Source organism: Emys orbicularis, chromosome 21, assembly GCF_028017835.1.
Source record: "Emys orbicularis isolate rEmyOrb1 chromosome 21, rEmyOrb1.hap1, whole genome shotgun sequence".
Taxonomy (NCBI): Eukaryota; Metazoa; Chordata; order Testudines; family Emydidae; genus Emys; species Emys orbicularis.
The window spans coordinates 6,769,062-6,786,761 of record NC_088703.1 but is presented as its reverse complement, the minus strand read 5'-3'; the positions used below and the strand labels follow the sequence as shown (position 1 = coordinate 6,786,761).

At 45.8% G+C, this 17,700-nt stretch overlaps 1 protein-coding gene across 1 annotated transcript in view; it reads left to right on the top strand.

Moving 5' to 3' along the window:
- The window catches only part of PPP1R37 (protein phosphatase 1 regulatory subunit 37), a 135,639-nt gene that overhangs the window by 109,535 nt on the left and 8,404 nt on the right, over positions 1-17,700 (top strand). Inside the window, exons 8-10 of the mRNA XM_065420680.1 lie at positions 5,024-5,136; positions 6,590-6,731; positions 15,630-15,796. Of these exons, the coding sequence (XP_065276752.1) occupies positions 5,024-5,136; positions 6,590-6,731; positions 15,630-15,796 (422 nt within the window). The remainder of the gene's footprint in view (positions 1-5,023; positions 5,137-6,589; positions 6,732-15,629; positions 15,797-17,700) is intronic.

The following is a 17,700-nucleotide window of genomic DNA, read 5'->3' as shown; positions in this document are numbered from 1 at the left end:
TGCACTGCGCTAGTTTTGGAATGGTCGTTAGTCTTCTTGGCTGTTGACAGCGCACACACATCTTTGTTTTAGTCAGGTTCTAGTTTTTGACTAAACGCACATCCTAGTCTCTGCATACAGGGGCTCTAGCAAAGTGGCAGACACAAAACTTGGGATTTAAAACCTGTCCCTTGTGTGAAGCTTTGGTGCCACATAACAATGGGCACTCTGCCGATTGTGTTTCAGAGAAGGACATATTCCTGAGCAGTGTGTACCATATGTCAATTCTTCTCTAAGCAAACTCAGAAAGGTAGAGAAGCCTGCTTAAAATTGTTCCTCCTGAAGCACTGTATGTAAACCATCTTGGACGCTGAAAGGAAGGACACCGAGAGATCTCTGTCTTCCGGTCACTCTCTCTGTGAGCGCCTTGGTAAGCTGAGATTCCACCCTGAGTTCCTGGGCTACATCGATGAAGAGGCCCCAGTTGTCTGCCTCCATTCCAGCTCCTACGACCTCTGACAGGGCTAGGGAAGAGCACCACCAGTGTAGAGTAGGGGCGTAGGTCACCCTACACAAGACTCATAAGTGACTCATCTTGAGCTCAACAGCTGAGAGGCAGCCAGTGGCCTGAGAAGGGTTCTTCTGGTGCCCCACTACTGACTGTTAGAGAATGGTGGCAGTACCCACTAAACCTTTGGGCCATGTGTCTCTTGGCATAGATCCTTCAGTACCTAGTGTTTCTGCACCAGCAACCTCGAAACAGTGTTCTTGGTACCTAATGTGTCGTTACCGAGGGCATATATGGTACAGAGTGGTTTGCCTGTGGGCACAGTACAAGAGTTTCCTTTTCTTAAGAGGCTGAGGGTGTTGATAACTAAGCTGTCCACTACCAAGTCATTGGTACGACAGGTCAAGGTGGTATCTCCAGTGCAGACTTTGCCCCCTACCCAGTCAGAACGACGCCTCCATTGGAAAAGGTGTACTCCTTTTGTTCATCCCCATGGGGCATAGTAGGCACTCCTCTTCACACCTTCCTTCCCCTCCTTGGGTAATGCAGTGGGGGTCAGGAAGAGACTCTGGGTAGGGATTTGTAAGGGACATCAAGAAATGACATAGGGCTCATAGGGGACATCCTTCCTGGGACCCGCCTCCCCATATCTCCTACCCCAAATGCCATACTTACATTAGCCTTGGTCCTGCTGGATACTCTGGGGTGCGGAGCTGTATTCAAGCAAGCTTTCATCATCGGCCCCCTCTAGGATTAGGTCTAAACCCATGCGCCAGGTCAGCTAGTGCGGCTTTAGATCCTGGAAAGGTAGAAGAAGAGAAGTGACTATGAACATCATCTACAAGGGGAAAAGCGACTTGTCCCCACTGCAATCTGTTTATCCTCTCCCAACAAGACTAAATCCTTCTATGCCGCTTTCAGTCGATGCCTTCAAGGCGTTCCAGGACCTCGTCAAGTGCATGGCAGAGACTCTAGATACACCTCTGAAAGTAGTGCAGAAGTCTCTCCGGCTGCAAGATGTCTGAGTTTTTCATGAATGGGAGGCTCACCATGCCTATAAATGAAAGGCTGTTGGAGCTTGCAGAAGACCTGTGGCACATGTCAGCATCCATCCCAATTGCATCCATGTGAGCTGACAGACTTCGTTCCAAGGGACTTGAGTATCAGGGTTGTTTCTGGTATCGGCAGTCCAAGAGAGGTCGAAGCATCAGATTCAAAGAGAGTAGACCTGTCAATGCAAAGTATATTCATCTGCCAGCCTCCAGCTGCACATGGCTTATTACCAAGCACTTCTGTCAAATACTATTATTTCAGTTGAAACAAACTGTCTCAATATGTGGATGGGGTACCCCACAAATAGTAAGAGATAGACTATTGTGTCTGATAGCCCACACATCCCCTATAGGCTATACTGGATGCACGCCTTGGCTGCCTTGGTGGCCGTGAGAAGATCTTCCTGGTTTCAATCGTCACAAATTCCCAATAAGGTCCAAACAGCAATTGAGGACCTTCCTTTTTAGGTCAACGAGATTGAATTGAAAGATAGGTGGGGCCTTTGATTCCTTAAAGGATTCTCAAGGACCAAGTAAGTGAGACCACAGGCTTCCTTCAGGCAGCATTCCTCTGCCCAATACTGTTACCAACCTTGAAGTTTCTGAGAAAGGGGTAGATGTTCTAGTGATGACAACCCTCTTCCTCTGTTAATGTACAAGATGCGTCTTCCACCAGGCAGCAGGCTTGACATGTTGCTGGTGTCGAGAGCCTGGTAGAGCCTCCAGAGGGAGCTCTTCTCTTCCTAGCCCTCCACCCTTCAGCCCCATAAGGGTCCAGCTAGAATCAATATCTGCACATCACCATCCTATCCAGGGCCTTGCTCTATTTTCCCATCATACAATGGTAAGGTTTCTTTAAAGGCCTTATTCATGGTTTTACCCTGCAGTTGAGGAGCCTCTTGCAACCTCCAGTGTAGTATTAGCAGGGTTGAGCCCTTGGCAACCTGTTCCTATACAGTTTATTTCTGGAGACTGCCTTTCTGGTAGCCATTCCATCAGCTCAAAGAGTAGGGGAGAGCCAGTCCTTTGTGGTGGGTCCCCTTTATGCAGTGTTTCATAAGGACAGGGTCATTCTCAGGCCTCATCTCAAGTTCTTGCAGTTGTTTGAGTTCCATGTGTACCATTTGATTCATCTCCTAGTTTTCTTCCCCAAGCTTGACTCGACTTCTGGGGAGGCTAAACTCCACACCCGTGACAGGACAGAACATTCAGATACCCACCCCAATTGTTGTGGTCTTTGCAGTAACTCATTTCCTCTTCAAAATTATCTGAGTGGGTCTCCGGCTGTATATAAGGACACGTTATGAGTAGGGCTGTAAGAGAATCGTGGGCCACAATTTTTGTTGTGGAAACTGCAACAATCACAACTTTTTGGCAACACCAGTCACTGTAATTTGGCCCGGGTGTCTCTCCATCATGACAGACGGATGGCCAGGTCACACTTCAGTGAGAGGCATTGTGAGCTGGGGTGGGGGTGGCAAAGGAGGATGAGGCTGGGGACCCAGGCAGCTCAAGGCGAGGCTCTCTAGAGGGCTCACCATAGGCGGCGATTATTTAGGGCTAGAGAGGGCTCAGCCTTCTGAAATTGGAGCCACCCCACTGCCAGTGTGCAAAGCCTGGCTTGGCAGGCAAAGCCCTGCCTCCAGCAGCACTGGGGCCAGCTTGGTGCTGAGATGCCTGGCTGCAGGAGAGTCCCTGGAGCCCAGTTGTGAGGTGAGTCCAGGTGAGGTGACTTTTTGGTGCAGTGGTGGCCAGCCTGTCCCTCCCCAGTGTTTTCAAGCAGAGCTGGGGCTGGTGGCATGAGTGGGGGCGTGAGGGGAGCGAGACAGCGGGAGGAGAAGAAAGGGGAAACGGGGCTGTGGAGGAAGGAGCCAGATATAGGCACAACTAGCTGCACCCACTGACATTCCCATACAGCTCCCTGTGCTCCCAGTCCCCCACTCAACCTCCTGCCATAGCTAAACCCTAATCCACCCCTGCTTAAACCCATCCAGCCCCTTGGTACCGCATCCCCAAGCAAACATCCCACCCACCCCCCAAATAAACCCAAACCCCACTCAACCTCCTGCCATAGCTAAACCCTAATCCACCCCTTCTTAAACCCATCCAGCCCCTTGGTACCGCATCCCCAAGCAAACGTCGTCCCCCCCCCCAATAAACCCAAACCCCACTCAACCTCCTGCCATAGCTAAACCCTAATCCACCCCTTCTTAAACCCATCCAGCCCCTTGGTACCGCATCCCCAAGCAAACATCCCTCCCACCCCCCAAATAAACCCAAACCCCACAAAACCTCCTGCCATAGCTAAACCCTAATCCACCCTGCTTAAACCCATCCAGCCCCTTGGTACCGCATCCCCAAGCAAACATCCCACCCACCCCCCAAATAAACCCAAACCCCACTCAACCTCCTGCCATAGCTAAACCCTAATCCACCCCTGCTTAAACCCATCCAGCCCCTTGGTACTGCATCCCCCCAAATAAACCCAAACCCCACAAAACCTCCTCTCGCCTCAGGCTCCTCCCCACCACACCAACCCACCTTACCCAGATAAAGCCACCCCCGTCGCACAGCCCCCCAAATAAACGCTCCCATAAAACAGCACCCTGCCAAACCACTTCTCCAACCCCCCTCCCCTTCATGGTCCAATCCCCACCTCCAAACACTCCCCCACCATGGCTCACCATTTCCTCAGTCATGGGCAGGCCCTAGTGAATGGGCCCAGGCAGGGGCTGGAGCTTGCGCCTCCTGCAGGGTGTGGGGCTGGGGCAGGGAGCCCTGGAGGTGCACCCCCCCCACACACAGCCTCTAGGACTCTCTGAGTTGGGGCTGGCTTTAGGGTGCCTATTCTTTCCGCCACCCCCCCCGTGAATTGGAGGAATTGTGACGGGGAGGTGGGGGGTATCCAGCCCTTGCTGGATGGTAAAAGACTTACTGCCAATTCAATGACTGTTAATGAAGAAATTGGTGATTTTGTATCTTTTTATAAAGCTATACCAGAAATGTTCTCTACTGTACTTACATTCTGCTCTGTCCTAATATCGATCACAACCTACTTTAAAAACCTACTATTTAAATTCATACACGATAATCAGAATTTGGCTTTTGGATGTCTCCGTTTAAGTAATTTCTCTCTCTCATGAGAGGATAAAGATTTTATTTTTTTTAATAATTCTGTATTGAGAGAAATGTTCAGTGTATCCACCTTGCTGCTTAAAATGAATGAGACATCTCTGCAGGCTGTTGCCTGTAACGTTCTTCTGATCCAGCACAGTATGTGAAATTCTATTTTGTGGTTTACTGACTGCAACATTCAAAGCCTGTGCAAAAGAAGGGATTAGATAAGACAAGAAAAGTGCTGTTAAAGCCTACAGTATCTGTGTGTTCACATCCGACTGTGCTGGCAGCATGACTGTTGAAGTGCTGGCCTGTAAAATGCTGAAAGCAACTGAATAAATCCACTCTAACTGATACTGTTTTATAGGCTTGGCATACATCTGTGAGGGCCTAAAGGAGCAACGGAAAGGGCTGATCACTCTGGTTTTGTGGAATAACCAGCTGACTCACACTGGCATGGCTTATATGGGGATGACACTGGTGAGTAGATTTCAGGGGGAGAAGATTAATGGCTTTTGAGTGAACCTCCTTTAGAGAGTAGTTTGAGGTCTAAACTGGGAGCCTATGGAGAGGAGAAGAAGATATAAACAGTCCAGTTTGCTTTTCTTATAGATGTGTGTTCTAGAGCTAGGCATAATTGTTCTGCAGTAGCTCAATCAAGCTATTGACAATGTAATGCTTGCAGAGTGGGTGGATGCAATGTTCTTGTGCAACGGCATGACGTGCATTTCTATTGCATAGAAATGAAGAGAATTAATGCAGCATATTGGAGGGGTCAGGGCAAGCAGCCTTTCAGAGGAAAAGGACATCTGTCAAACTGGAGAGGCAGCATTTGCAAGGGATCAGGAATACAAGGAGGATGAAAAACAGGACCTGTTACAGTAAAAGGCAGGATGAGAGAGCGCTATTTAGCTGCTATATGTCCTCTGCTAATCACCCCAACCCTGTTGGTATGTTCTCCTTAGTAGCAGCAGGCCTAATAATAATATATGGAGATATTCCTATCTCATAGAACTGGAAGGGACCCCGAAAAGTCATCAAGTCCAGCCCCTTGCCTTCACTAGCAGGACCAAATTCTGATTTTGCCCCAGATTCCTAAGTGGCCCCCTCAAGGATTGAACTCACAACCCTGGGTTTAGCAGGCCAATGCTCAAACCACTGAGCTATCCCTCCCCCCTAGCGCTTCCTGCTCTGAGCCCCACCTTTTCGCATTCTCTTTTCCTGCCCGCCTGGGTTATCTTTTCTTATGTTTTCTCTCTGCTAGTAATTTCTCTCATTTCCCCTTCTCCTCTGCTTGTCCTTCCTGTCTTTCTGCCTCCTTCTCTCCTACCATCTCCCCTCACTCCTCTGCCACCCTTTTTGACTCTCCTTCCTACCCACTCCTCACAGTGGAGATCCAGTGCCCACCTCTGACGCAGGGAAGGTGAGAACTATGGCTGCCAGCCTAGGCTGGGTCCATAGCCATCGGCAGGTAGTTGTGGTGTGGCTAAGTTACTTGTAGACTTCCCGTGGCAGCACAAGCCTAGACAGCACATGTTGGAAGGGCAGGCTTCAGCACTAATGCAGAGGATGTAGGTAGGGGAGGGAGTCAGCCTGTGACAGGCTGAAGGAATGGATTGGTTGCTGAGGCACATGTGCGCTCTGCCAGGCCAATGTCAATTTCACCCCAAAGGGCTCCTTTGCTCTGTGGGGATTGAAAAATAAAAAACCTGGACAAAACAGTAATGTCTGTAAAACTAGCAGCTCTGGAAATCAGTGGTATTCTGTAGGGCCTCCCTAAGAAATTCCCATTTTGAACTTGGAAGGGCCTAAGAGAGTCAGTTATTTCGCTGTGGTTGGTAGGTGTTGATGTGGGTGAGGGTCATGACTTTTTTGTGCTGACATTCTATTGTAACGTACCTCTTTCACCTTCTTTTTCTGCTTGTGTCCACAGCCTCATACGCAGAGTTTGGAGACCCTGAACCTTGGTCACAATCCCATTGGGAATGAAGGTGTTCGTAATCTGAAGAATGGACTCATTGGAAACCGCTCTGTGCTCCGATTAGGCTTGGCTTCTACTAAACTAACATGCGAGGGTAAAACAGACTTTCCGTATCTTGAGGGATCGTTACTTTCAGGATTATCAATCATTGAAGCCCCCAACCCTTTTGTCATTATTGAGAAAGCAATTAACAATGACAATTACAGGAATAGTGTCACTCTTGGCTCTTGTGATATCCTAGGATCATAGAATCATAGAAGATTCAGGAGGTCATCTAGTCCAACCCCCTGCTCAAAGCAGGACCAACCCCAACTAAATCATCCCAGCCAGGGCTTTGTTAAGCCAGACCGTAAAAATCTCTAAGGATGGAGAATCCACTACCTCCCTAGTGTTTCCTAATATCTGATGTAGACTTCCCCCATTGCAACTTGAGACCATTGCTCCTTGTTCTGTCATCTGCCACCACTGAGAACAGCCGAGCTCCATCCTCTTTGGAACCCCCTTCAGGTAATTGAAGACTGCTGTCAAATCCCCCCCTCACTCTTCTCTTCTGCAGACTAAATAAGCCCAGTTCCCTCAGCCTCTCCTCATAAATTATGTGCCCCAGCCCCCTAATAATTTTTGTTGCCCTCCTCTGGACTCTTTCCAATTTGTTCACATCCTTTCTGTAGTGGGGGCCCCAAAACTGGATGCAGTACTCCAGCTGTGGCCTCATCAGTGCCGAATAGAGGGGAATAATCACTTCCCTCGATCTGCTGGCAATGCTCCTACTAATGTAGCCCTAGCCTTCTTGGCAACAAGGGCACACTGTTGACTCATATCCAGCTTCTCATCTACTGTAATCTCCAGGTCCTTTTCTACAGAACTGCCGCTTAGCCAGTTGGTCCCCAGCCTGTAGCAGTGCATGGGATTTTCCATCCTAAGTGCAGAACTCTGCACTTGTCCTTGTTGAACCTCCTCTGATTACTTTTGTCCCAATCCTCCAATTTGTCTAGGTCACTCTGGACCCTATCCCTACCCTCCAGCATATCTATCTCTCCCCACAGCTTAGTGTCATCCGCGAACTTGCTGAGGGTGCAATCCATCCCATCATCCAGAACATTAATGAAGATGTTGAACAAAACTGGCCCCAGGACCGACCCCTGGGGCACTCCGCTTGATACTGGCTGCCAACTAGACATTGAGCCATTGATCACTAACAGTTGAACCTGACGATCTAGCCAGCTTTCTATCCACCTTATGGTCCATTCATCCAATCCATAGTTCTTTAACTTGCTGGCAAGAATACTGTGGGAGACCGTATCAAAAGGTTTGCTGAAGTCAAGATATATCACGTCCACTGCTTTCACCATATCCACAGAGCCAGTTATCTCATCATAGAAGGCAGTCAGGTTGGTCAGGCATGACTTGCCCTTGATGAATCCATGTTGACTGTTCCTGATCACCTTCCTCTCCTCCAGGTGCTTCAAAATGGATTCCTTGAGGACCTGCTTCATGATTTTTCCAGGGACTGACCCGTCTGTAGTTCCCCAGATTCTTCTTCTTCCCTTTTTTAAAGATGGGCACTATATTTGTCTTTTTCCAATCATCCAGGCCCTCCCCCAATCGCCATGAAGTTTCAAAGATAATGGCCAATGTCTCTGCAATCACATCAGCCAACTCCCTCAGCACCCTTGGATACATTACATCCATGGACTTGTGCATGTCCAGCTTTTCTAGATAGTCCTTAACCTGTTCTTTCACCACTGAGGGCTGCTCACCTCCTCCCCATACTGTGCTGCCCAGTGCAGCAGTCTGGGAGCTGACCTTGCCTGTGACATGTAGACATGTGGTGTGATGTGATGTAACATCATAGACCTGTAGGGGCTGGAAAAGACCTAGAGAGGCCATCAAGTCCAGCTCCCTGCCCTGAGGCAGGGCCAAGTAAATCTAAACCATTCCTATGTTAACTTCTCTAATCGTCCAATCACGTGTTATTTTATTGTGAGAAGACTGAAGCAAAGTAGGCATTGAGCAGCTCTGATCATCTTCCGTTACCAGCTCACCACCTCCATTGAGCAGTGGGCCCGCACCATCCCTGGTCTTTTCTGTTTGTCGGACATATTTGTAAAACCCCTTGGTGTTGTCTCTAACATTCCTTGCCAGCTGTACCTCATTCTTTGCCTCAGCTTTCCTGATTTTGTCCATACATGCTCTCACTATTCCCATGTATACTTCCTTGGTGACATGTCCTTCCTTCCACTTCCTGTATGTATCCTTTTTGGTTTTTAGAGAGCTAAAAAGCTCTTTGTGCAGCCACATTGGCCTCCTGATGTTGAGCCTGTAGTCTTACATCTTTTAGAAACTACCAGCCCCCTTGGACTCCTTTTCTTCCTAATTGGTCTTTCCATGGAACCTTGCCTATTACTTCTCTGAGTTGGTTGAAATCTGCCATTCTGAAGTCCAGTGTCCTTGTCAAGAGTAAACATGCCAGGTATTTTTAAATCTTTCTTCATAGGTCAGGTTTTCTAAATCTTTTGTCGTTTTTGTTGCTCTCCCTTGGACTTTCCAATTGCTAAAGTGTGGCACAGTTCTCTAGGTGAGGCCTCACCAGTGCCAAGTAGAGCAGGACAGTTACCTCCTGTGCCTTACACATGAGACTCCTGTTAATATACCCTAGAATTATATTGGTCTTTTTAGCAACTATATCACATTGCTGGCTCATATTCAATTTGTGATCCACTGTAACCCCCAAATCCTTCTGAGATGTACTGCCACCAAGCCAGTTATTCCCCATTTTGTAGTTGTGCATCTGATGTTTTCCTTCCTAAATGTAATACTTGATAAGAACATAAAAATGGCCATACTGTCAGACCAGTGGTCCATCTAGCCCAGGATCCTGTCTCTGATAGTGGCCAGTGTCAGGTGCTTCAGGGGACATGAACAGAACAGGGCAAATTCAAGTGATCTATCCCATCATCCAGTATCAGCTTCGGGCAGTTAGAGGTTTAGGGACACCTGGAGCATGGGGTTGCTTCCCTGACCATCTCTGCTAGTAGCCATTGATGGACCTGTCCTCCATGAACTTACCTAATTCTTTTTTGAACACAGTTATAGTTTTGGCCTTCACAACATCCCCAGGCAATGAGTTCACAGGTTGATTCTCAGTTGTGTGAAGAAATACTTCCTTATGTTTGTTTTAAACTTGCTGCCTATTAATTTCATTGGGTGACCCTTAGTATAAATTACACTTCCCTATTCCCTTTCTCCACACTATTCATGATTTTATAGACCTCTATCCTATCCCCCCTTCATCATCTCTTTTGTAAACTGAACAGTCCCAGTCTTTTTAATCTCTCCCCATACAGAAGTTGTTCCATACCCCTAATCAATTTTTGTTGCCCTTCTCTGCACCTTTTTCAATTTTTAAAATATCTTTTTTGAGATCGGGTGACTGGAACTATGCATGCAGTATTCAAGGTGTGGGTGTATCAGGTAGTGGCATTATGATATTTTGTTTTACTATCTATCCCTTTCCTAATGGTTCCTAATACTGTTAGCTTTTTGGACTTCCGCTGCACATTGAGCGGATATTTTCAGAGAACTGTCAACAATGATGCCATGACTTTTATTTTTGAATGGTAGCAGCCAATTTAGACACCCTCCCCCCCCCCCCCATTTTGTATGTACAGTTGGGAATATTTTTTCCATTGTGAATTACTTTGCACTTATCAACATTGAGTTTTATCTGTCCTTTTGTCACCCAGTCTGGTGAGATGCCTTTGTAACTCCTCACAGTCTGCTTTGGACTTAACTGTCCTGAGTAATTTTGTATTGTGTGCAGATTTTGCCACCTCACTGTTCATCCCTCTTTGCACTTGTCTTTGCAGAATTTCACCTTGTTGATTTCAGACCAGTTCTCCTATTTGTCAAGTTTTTTGAATTCTGATCCTGTCCCCCAAAGTACTTGAAACCCCTCTCAGCTTGATGTCATCCACAGATTTTATACGCATACTCTTCACTCCATTGTCTAAATAATTAATGAGAATTTTGAATAGTACCAGACCCAGGTGTGACGAAGTGGGAATTTTCCCTTGTTATGTACTAGCAATGCCTCCTCCACCTCCTCTTCCTGGTTTGATGGTCTGTAGTAGACCCTCTACAATGATGTCATGCTTATTTTTTCCCCTTTTATCTTTACCCAGAGACTTTCAATTGGTCTGCCTTTTCACCTCCTGTACAAGTGTACATATTCTTGATGTATGTATTGTACAAGTTCCCCGTTCACCATAGAGTCTTTCGACTAAGCTAGGACCTGAAGCTTTATGGGGGGAGAAAACAATCAGAAAAAAAAACTTTCTTCGGATTGGAGGGGACTTTTTCAGGCATTCTGTATGTCCAAATGCAACGTTTTGTCTTTACTAGTCACTTTTATGACTGCAAAACAATTTCCATTATGTGTATATATATAACCCCTTGGTTTCAAGTGCTCAAAACTTTCCTAACTCTTTTGTACTGGTCTGTGAATCTTGGTGATTGTTTGGAAATTTGACCGAAGTCCTTCCAGTCATGTGCAAGGTAGGAGAGTGTGGGGAAAATACAGTATTTCAACTGTTAAAAAAAAAAAAAAAAAATTATGGTGTGTTTTTATTTGGGAGGATAGAACAAAATTTCCTGAATTCCTTTGACCTAGAAATTTGGCGGGTATATCGTCCTTGAGGTATAGTGCTTGTTTTGCTAATAACACTAACCAATATTAATTTGCATGTTTTCTCCACCACATACAGTCTGAAGTTCCATTAATTTTAAAATACGATGTTAACACTGGAGGCATTAGACTATCACCTTGAACTAATTGATTGCATAGTGGGATTCCTAGTTCTTTAAACTGCTGCAGCCCAGCCGGCAGTTCTTTGAGCCAAACAAATGTTTTGGGAAATCCAAGGAATCTGGCAAAAGAGATGCAAGAGCTCCCTGGTTGGGGAAGCGCTTTGTTGGCTGGAGAGAATGAGTCTGAGCCTGGGACCTAGGAGGTCCTGACTTCCATTTACCCTCCTTCACCGAATCGCCTTAATTGTCTGGACTTTACAACCTTTATTCGGTGAAACCTCTCATCGACTTCTTGGGGAATGTCTTGTGCATAGTGCCCCACCAACAAATTGTTCTGTCTCTCTGTACCTTAGTCAGTCGGATGGGGCTATTAGCACTGCTCACCTTCAGTGAAGCTCTTGGCTAAGATTACGTAACTAGAATTGGTGCCCTCAGATTACCGTAATTAGTCCTTATTGGAGGCCTCAGATTTTTTTTGATTTTTCTTTGGACTCTCTTGCACCCCTTTTAACCTCACTGCTCCCCCCGTTCCCTCCACATCAACCACTATCCTCTCCCATGGAATTTCTGGAGTTGTTTCCTCCTGCAGGATGGCTAAGCAGCACCTGAGGGGTTCTACCGGAGAGGTGGTGATAGCTTCTTCACACCAAATATTGAGATGGCAAATAAGGGGGCCTATTAAAACAACTCACAAATAAACCTTTTGATTCCAATAAAACAGATGGTCTGACCACAAGAGACAACCCTTCATATCAACCTCCTGGAGTTCAGAATGGTCAGAAATGCCTGTCTTCATTTCCTTCCTCTCATCAGACACAGGTCCATCAAAGTCAGGACAGACAATGTGGCCTGCATGAATCAATTGGCAAAGAGGGGCAAGATTGTGCCAAAACAATAAAGTTGTGGAATTGGTGCATAAAGCATCACATAAGGATCTCAGCAATGTATCTGCCCAGCATACAGAATACCACGGCCAACACACTCTGCAGGTGTTGCCCCAAGAATACACGTGGGAGTTTGATTCTCGGGTCCTACTTGGAATCTTTCAGACTTGAGGGTTTTCCAGAAGTAGACCTTTTTGCCACACCCACAAACAAAAAATGCTACCTATTTTGTCCAAGGTGTGTGGGGGGCGGGCTGTTTAGGTTGCAATTCACTGGGGGACACGTTCCTCTTGCCTTGGATGGACACACTGTTGTAGTAGGAAGAGAGTCTGAGACATAAGCCCTTGTATCAAAGGCCTGGTATGAGGCAGGATCTGCTCACAGAATCTGGCAAGAACAGGGCTGATACTGCAGAAATACACATTCCTAAGAAGTGCTAAGCACAGAGTACTTACACAAACACATCTCAATATCAAGTGGTACCAGAACGCCCCAATATCAAGTATGGTACAAAAACATTCCCTAAGGATAACAGGAACACACTGACCCATCCTAAAAGATAAGGTTAGGATAACTGTACGTAATAAAAATGTTTTGATCAAACCAATATGTTCAAGATAATAACTAGCAACGTCAGGGGGCAGTGACTATGTCAGAGCCAGTACTAACTTTTTTGTATCAGGGTTTAAAAATGTATCTCAGAGGGAGTATCTTTGTCCAGCCAAGGGGGGAATGGAAAGTCCTGCCATTCACTAAGCTGCGTCCATTGTCACAGGCATACCTGTCTTAGTATCTTCGTAAAGTCTGCCAGGTGCTATTACCATGCTTTGTCGACAATAAACCTGACCTGGCGCCTTCGTACCTTAACAAATCTTGTGGTCATTGGGCGGTTCATTCAAGTCTGCGCAGAGCTGGGGCAGCACACAGGGAGAACACACGCTCAGCCAAACATCTAGCCACAACTGTTTTATGCTTTCCCTCTGATGCCTCTCATTCTCAAGGTGATAAGATCAAGCAGAACAAGGCCAGAGTCATTCTGATAGCCCTTATGTGGTTGAGACAAGCACTTTCCCTTACTGTTTCACTGTCTCTTAATTCTTCTCTCAGGATGTCGGACCCCTGACACATCCCAGCTTGGGCATTCTTTGCCTCAAGTCATGGTCCCTGAATGGTTCATGGGGCTAGAGTCCTCTTGATCTGTGGAGGTACAACATGTGCTATTAAATAGTAGAAACGTTTCCACCAGAACTTACCTCCAGAACTGGACAAGATTTGGCCACTGGTATGAACTCCACAGTACTCCTTCTGAATCTGCCCCAGTTCCTCTCATTCTGGAGTACCTGTTGCAGCTTAAGAAATTGTCCCTCAATTCCATCAAAGTTCACCTGGCTGCCCTAACAGCCTTTTATACTACTATTGAAGGTTTCTCTTTGTTTGCTCACCCCACAGCCACGAGATTTATGAAAGGCTTAGGGAATCTGCTCCCATAGGTAAAGGTTCCTACTTCTGTTTTGGACCTGAATTTGGTTCTCAAAAGCCTCACGAAGCCCCCGTTTGAACCAATGGCCATTGAATTCATCAAGAAAACAGCCTTCCTAGTGGCAATTCCTCAGCCCGCAAAGTCAGAGAGGTTGGGGTTTTAATGGCAGATCCCCCTTTCTCAACGATAAGGTGTCCTTATGGCTGCATCCCAGGTTTCTCCCTAAAGTGATTTTTGAATTTCACCTGAATCAGACCATATACCTGCCGGTTTTCTTCCCAAAACTGCATGCTTCCAACCAGAAGACAATTCTCGACACTCTAGATGTCAAGAGGGCGTTTATCCCTCTGTCTGGATAGAACTAAACCATTCTGTAAATCCAATAGACTATTTCTTTTAATTGCAGACAAATCTAAGGGTTCCACCATTTCTACCCAGAAACTCTCGGAATGTATTTCCAAGTGTTTCATAGCTTACTGCCAGGCTGTCGACATTCCACCCCCTACCAGCATTTTGGCATACTCGACCAGATCACAATCTATATCTATAGCTCTCCTTAAAAATGTTCCCATTCCAGAAATCTGCAGAGCCGCTACATGGTCTTCGGTACATGCTTTCTTTAGACACTGTGCCTTGGTGGATGCCTCCAGGTCTGATGCTGCAGTTGGCCATGCAGATCTCTCGTCTGTGATGGACTCCATTCTGAAGCCCCCTCCTCCTACTGGGGATACTGCTTGGAAGTCACCAAGACTGGAGCACCCATAAGGACACTACTCGAAGAAGAAGTGATTACTCACCCCGTACAGTAACTGTGGTTCTTTTGAGATGTGTGTCCCTATGAGTGCTCCACTACCGGCCCTCTTTTTCTCTGCTTTGGAGTTTCTTCTGAGACATGGTGATACAGAAGGAATTGAGAGGGCAATTCACCCATACTGCATAACATAGCCTTGGTGCAGGGCACGAGGATACCAGTGGCGCATGTGCGGGCCAAACGGACACCGCTAAGGAAAATCTCTGATCAAAGGCACATGCACACCAAGAGTGGAGCACCCATAGGGGGACACATCTCAAAGAACCACAGTTACTGCACAGGTGAGTAACCTCTTCTTAAAGTCTTAGAAGACACAGTCCCTTCCACAAAGAGCCTACAATCTATTTGCTTACGAAGCATCTAGATGTTTTGGAATCCATGTAATAACTTACTGGTATGTATGAATGAGTTTTCCAAACTGTACTTCAATGGGAATCTGAAAATTGTCGGTTGCTATGTTAGATTTATACAGTTTCTTTCATCTTAAAGGATCCCACTCTATATAAACCTTATATACAGGAAACACTTGAGTCCCCTCTGAAATGCAGGTACTTTTGGTTTAGAAAACATCTGCTTAACAATGCATAAAAGAACACCTGGGTTTATGACAGGAAATGAAGAATACCATCTCCAAACTGTAGCAATTGGTGGAATGTAGGAAGGCAAAACGGCATTATACAATGGAAATACAGCCAGAGCATCAGTGCTTGCTAACACCCTTACTTGGCAGAAAGTGCCTTGGGGTCTTTTATTTATGGGTGACCAGGATGTTGTATTTTGTTGTAAACAAACAGAGTTAACACTTAGATTTTTGTAGAGCAGATTGTTACAATAGCAAGAATCTGGACAAAATTCTGTAATGAGAAATGGGTCCCATCTCACTATGTCTTGTCTGAAGTACACCAGTAAGAATCTTTCCTTGTTGTTTATGGGGAGCATGTTGTGAGCTGGTTTCTTTTTCTTTTCCATTGTCATGGTTCATCATCGGTGGTCTTTCTTCCCCTGCAGGTGCTGTGGCGGTAGCAGAATTCATTGCAGAGAGTCCAAGGCTCCTTCGACTAGACCTGCGGGAGAATGAGATTAAAACGGGGGGTCTGATGGCATTGTCCTTGGCGCTGAAGGTCAATCATTCTCTGCTCAGGTTGGACTTAGACAGGGAGCCGAAAAAGGAGTCTGTAAGTTGCACTGCATTTTTTGTGCATATGAACTTTGTGTGGTTCTAGACTGAATGACGTATCCGAGAATAGTATCAGAGGGGTAGCCGTGTTAGTCTGAATCTGTAAAAAGCAACAGAGGGTCCTGTGGCACCTTTAAGACTAACAGAAGTATTGGGAGCATAAGCTTTCGTGGGTAAGAACCTCACTTCTTCAGATGCCCTTCGGTTCTTACCCACGAAAGCTTATGCTCCCAATACTTCTGTTAGTCTTAAAGGTGCCACAGGACCCTCTGTATCCGAGAATATTCATTCCCTCTCTCAAGCTACCCACCACAACCAAGCCCATTCCTATAAACAACCAAAGCAGGAACCTCCCAAACTCAGTGCTGGGTCTAGCAGAGATATAAACTTCTGGGTGTCGTTTTTGATAGGCAGAGGTGCTCCCCAGGGTCATCGTGCCTGGCTATCTCATCTGCCATAGCAACGTGTTGAAGGTAGACCAGTCTGTTGTCACATTCATCAGGGGCTTGTTACTTTGAAACCTCCCATTAGAAAGCTCCCAATGTCATGTCACATAATATGTCATGGCATATTAATGGGGTCCTAACTAAGCTGTTGACAGCTCCTTTTGAGTCACTTGATGCCTTTCACCTTAGGCTTCTAATATGCAGAGTCATTTTCCTAGTGGCATTGACTCTGCTCACACAGCAAATGAGCTTGCTGTAGACTCTGATGACGGCACATCTTCCAGTGGGTCATATCATGGTAATGGAGTTAATCAGTCAATGATTCTGCCAGTCTTTTCCCATATCAGTGTACCTGTCCAGGTGATTCTCCTCTTCACAAGCTGTAAAAAGGTCCTTTGGATTCTTATCTACTCAGACAATCCACCAAGCTTTTTCTCACTTAATGCTAACTCTATAGTTTCTGCTCTCTGAGAAAGCCATGTATCTAATTGGCTGCGACACTCTCTCTCACTGTAAGGTCATATTGAGGCTCATTGTGTATGGCAAAAGTCTGCTTCAGCAGACTTGATCTGTTCCCATCCAGGAGATTTTCAAGGCAGCCACAGGGGAATTTGTTGAATGCATTCAACAAACACCATTGTTTTGGTTCATAGACTCTAAGGGACCGTTGTGACCTCCTGTATAGTGCAGGCCATAGAACATGATTAGGCCTCTAGATAGGAATCAAAATGTGATCTGTTAGAATTTTTCTGAGCTAGGGGCATCCAGTCTCTGATCTCTTACTATTTTTTACTCCGTTTTTGGAATACCTTTATGATCTTCTTTCCAATTTCTTAGCGAAATCTCAGTATAACTATATCCTTCAAAACCTCGATGTATACCTTTTTATACCTTTTTAAAATGTTAATTTTGGCTATTTTAAGATGCGTTAACCTTGCCTATGCTTCCTACAGTGTGGTGTTTGTCAATGTATCTTTAGAAAAATGATAGTTACTTACTGGTAATAATTGTTCTCTAAAGATACCCATGTACATCACTTGCCCACCAGTCATTCCATAGAGTTGAGTCAGTCCTTTCTATACCTATGGGAGTGATTTGACCTGTTATTTTTTAGTATTTGCATTGCGATGGCACTCAAATCAGACCCCAAATTGGGATGAGTGGGGGTCCTCCCATCGCACTGGGTCTTGAACAAAGTGAGAGACAATCCCTGCCTCAGTGTTACAATTGAAAAAGGAGTCATCCTCGGAGAACAGCAATTACAAATACGTAATTTTCTCATTCCATCCTGTATCAAGGCAGGAAAACAAAACAGGCTATTTATTGTAGTCACTTAATGAGAAAGCTTTACTACCTTTTAAAGCCAGAACCTATTGCCTTTGCTAACAAAGTCTCCTCGCTTTTAATCAATTACATTCAAATACAGTAGATGGACAGGTTATTCTTATAACTGCAA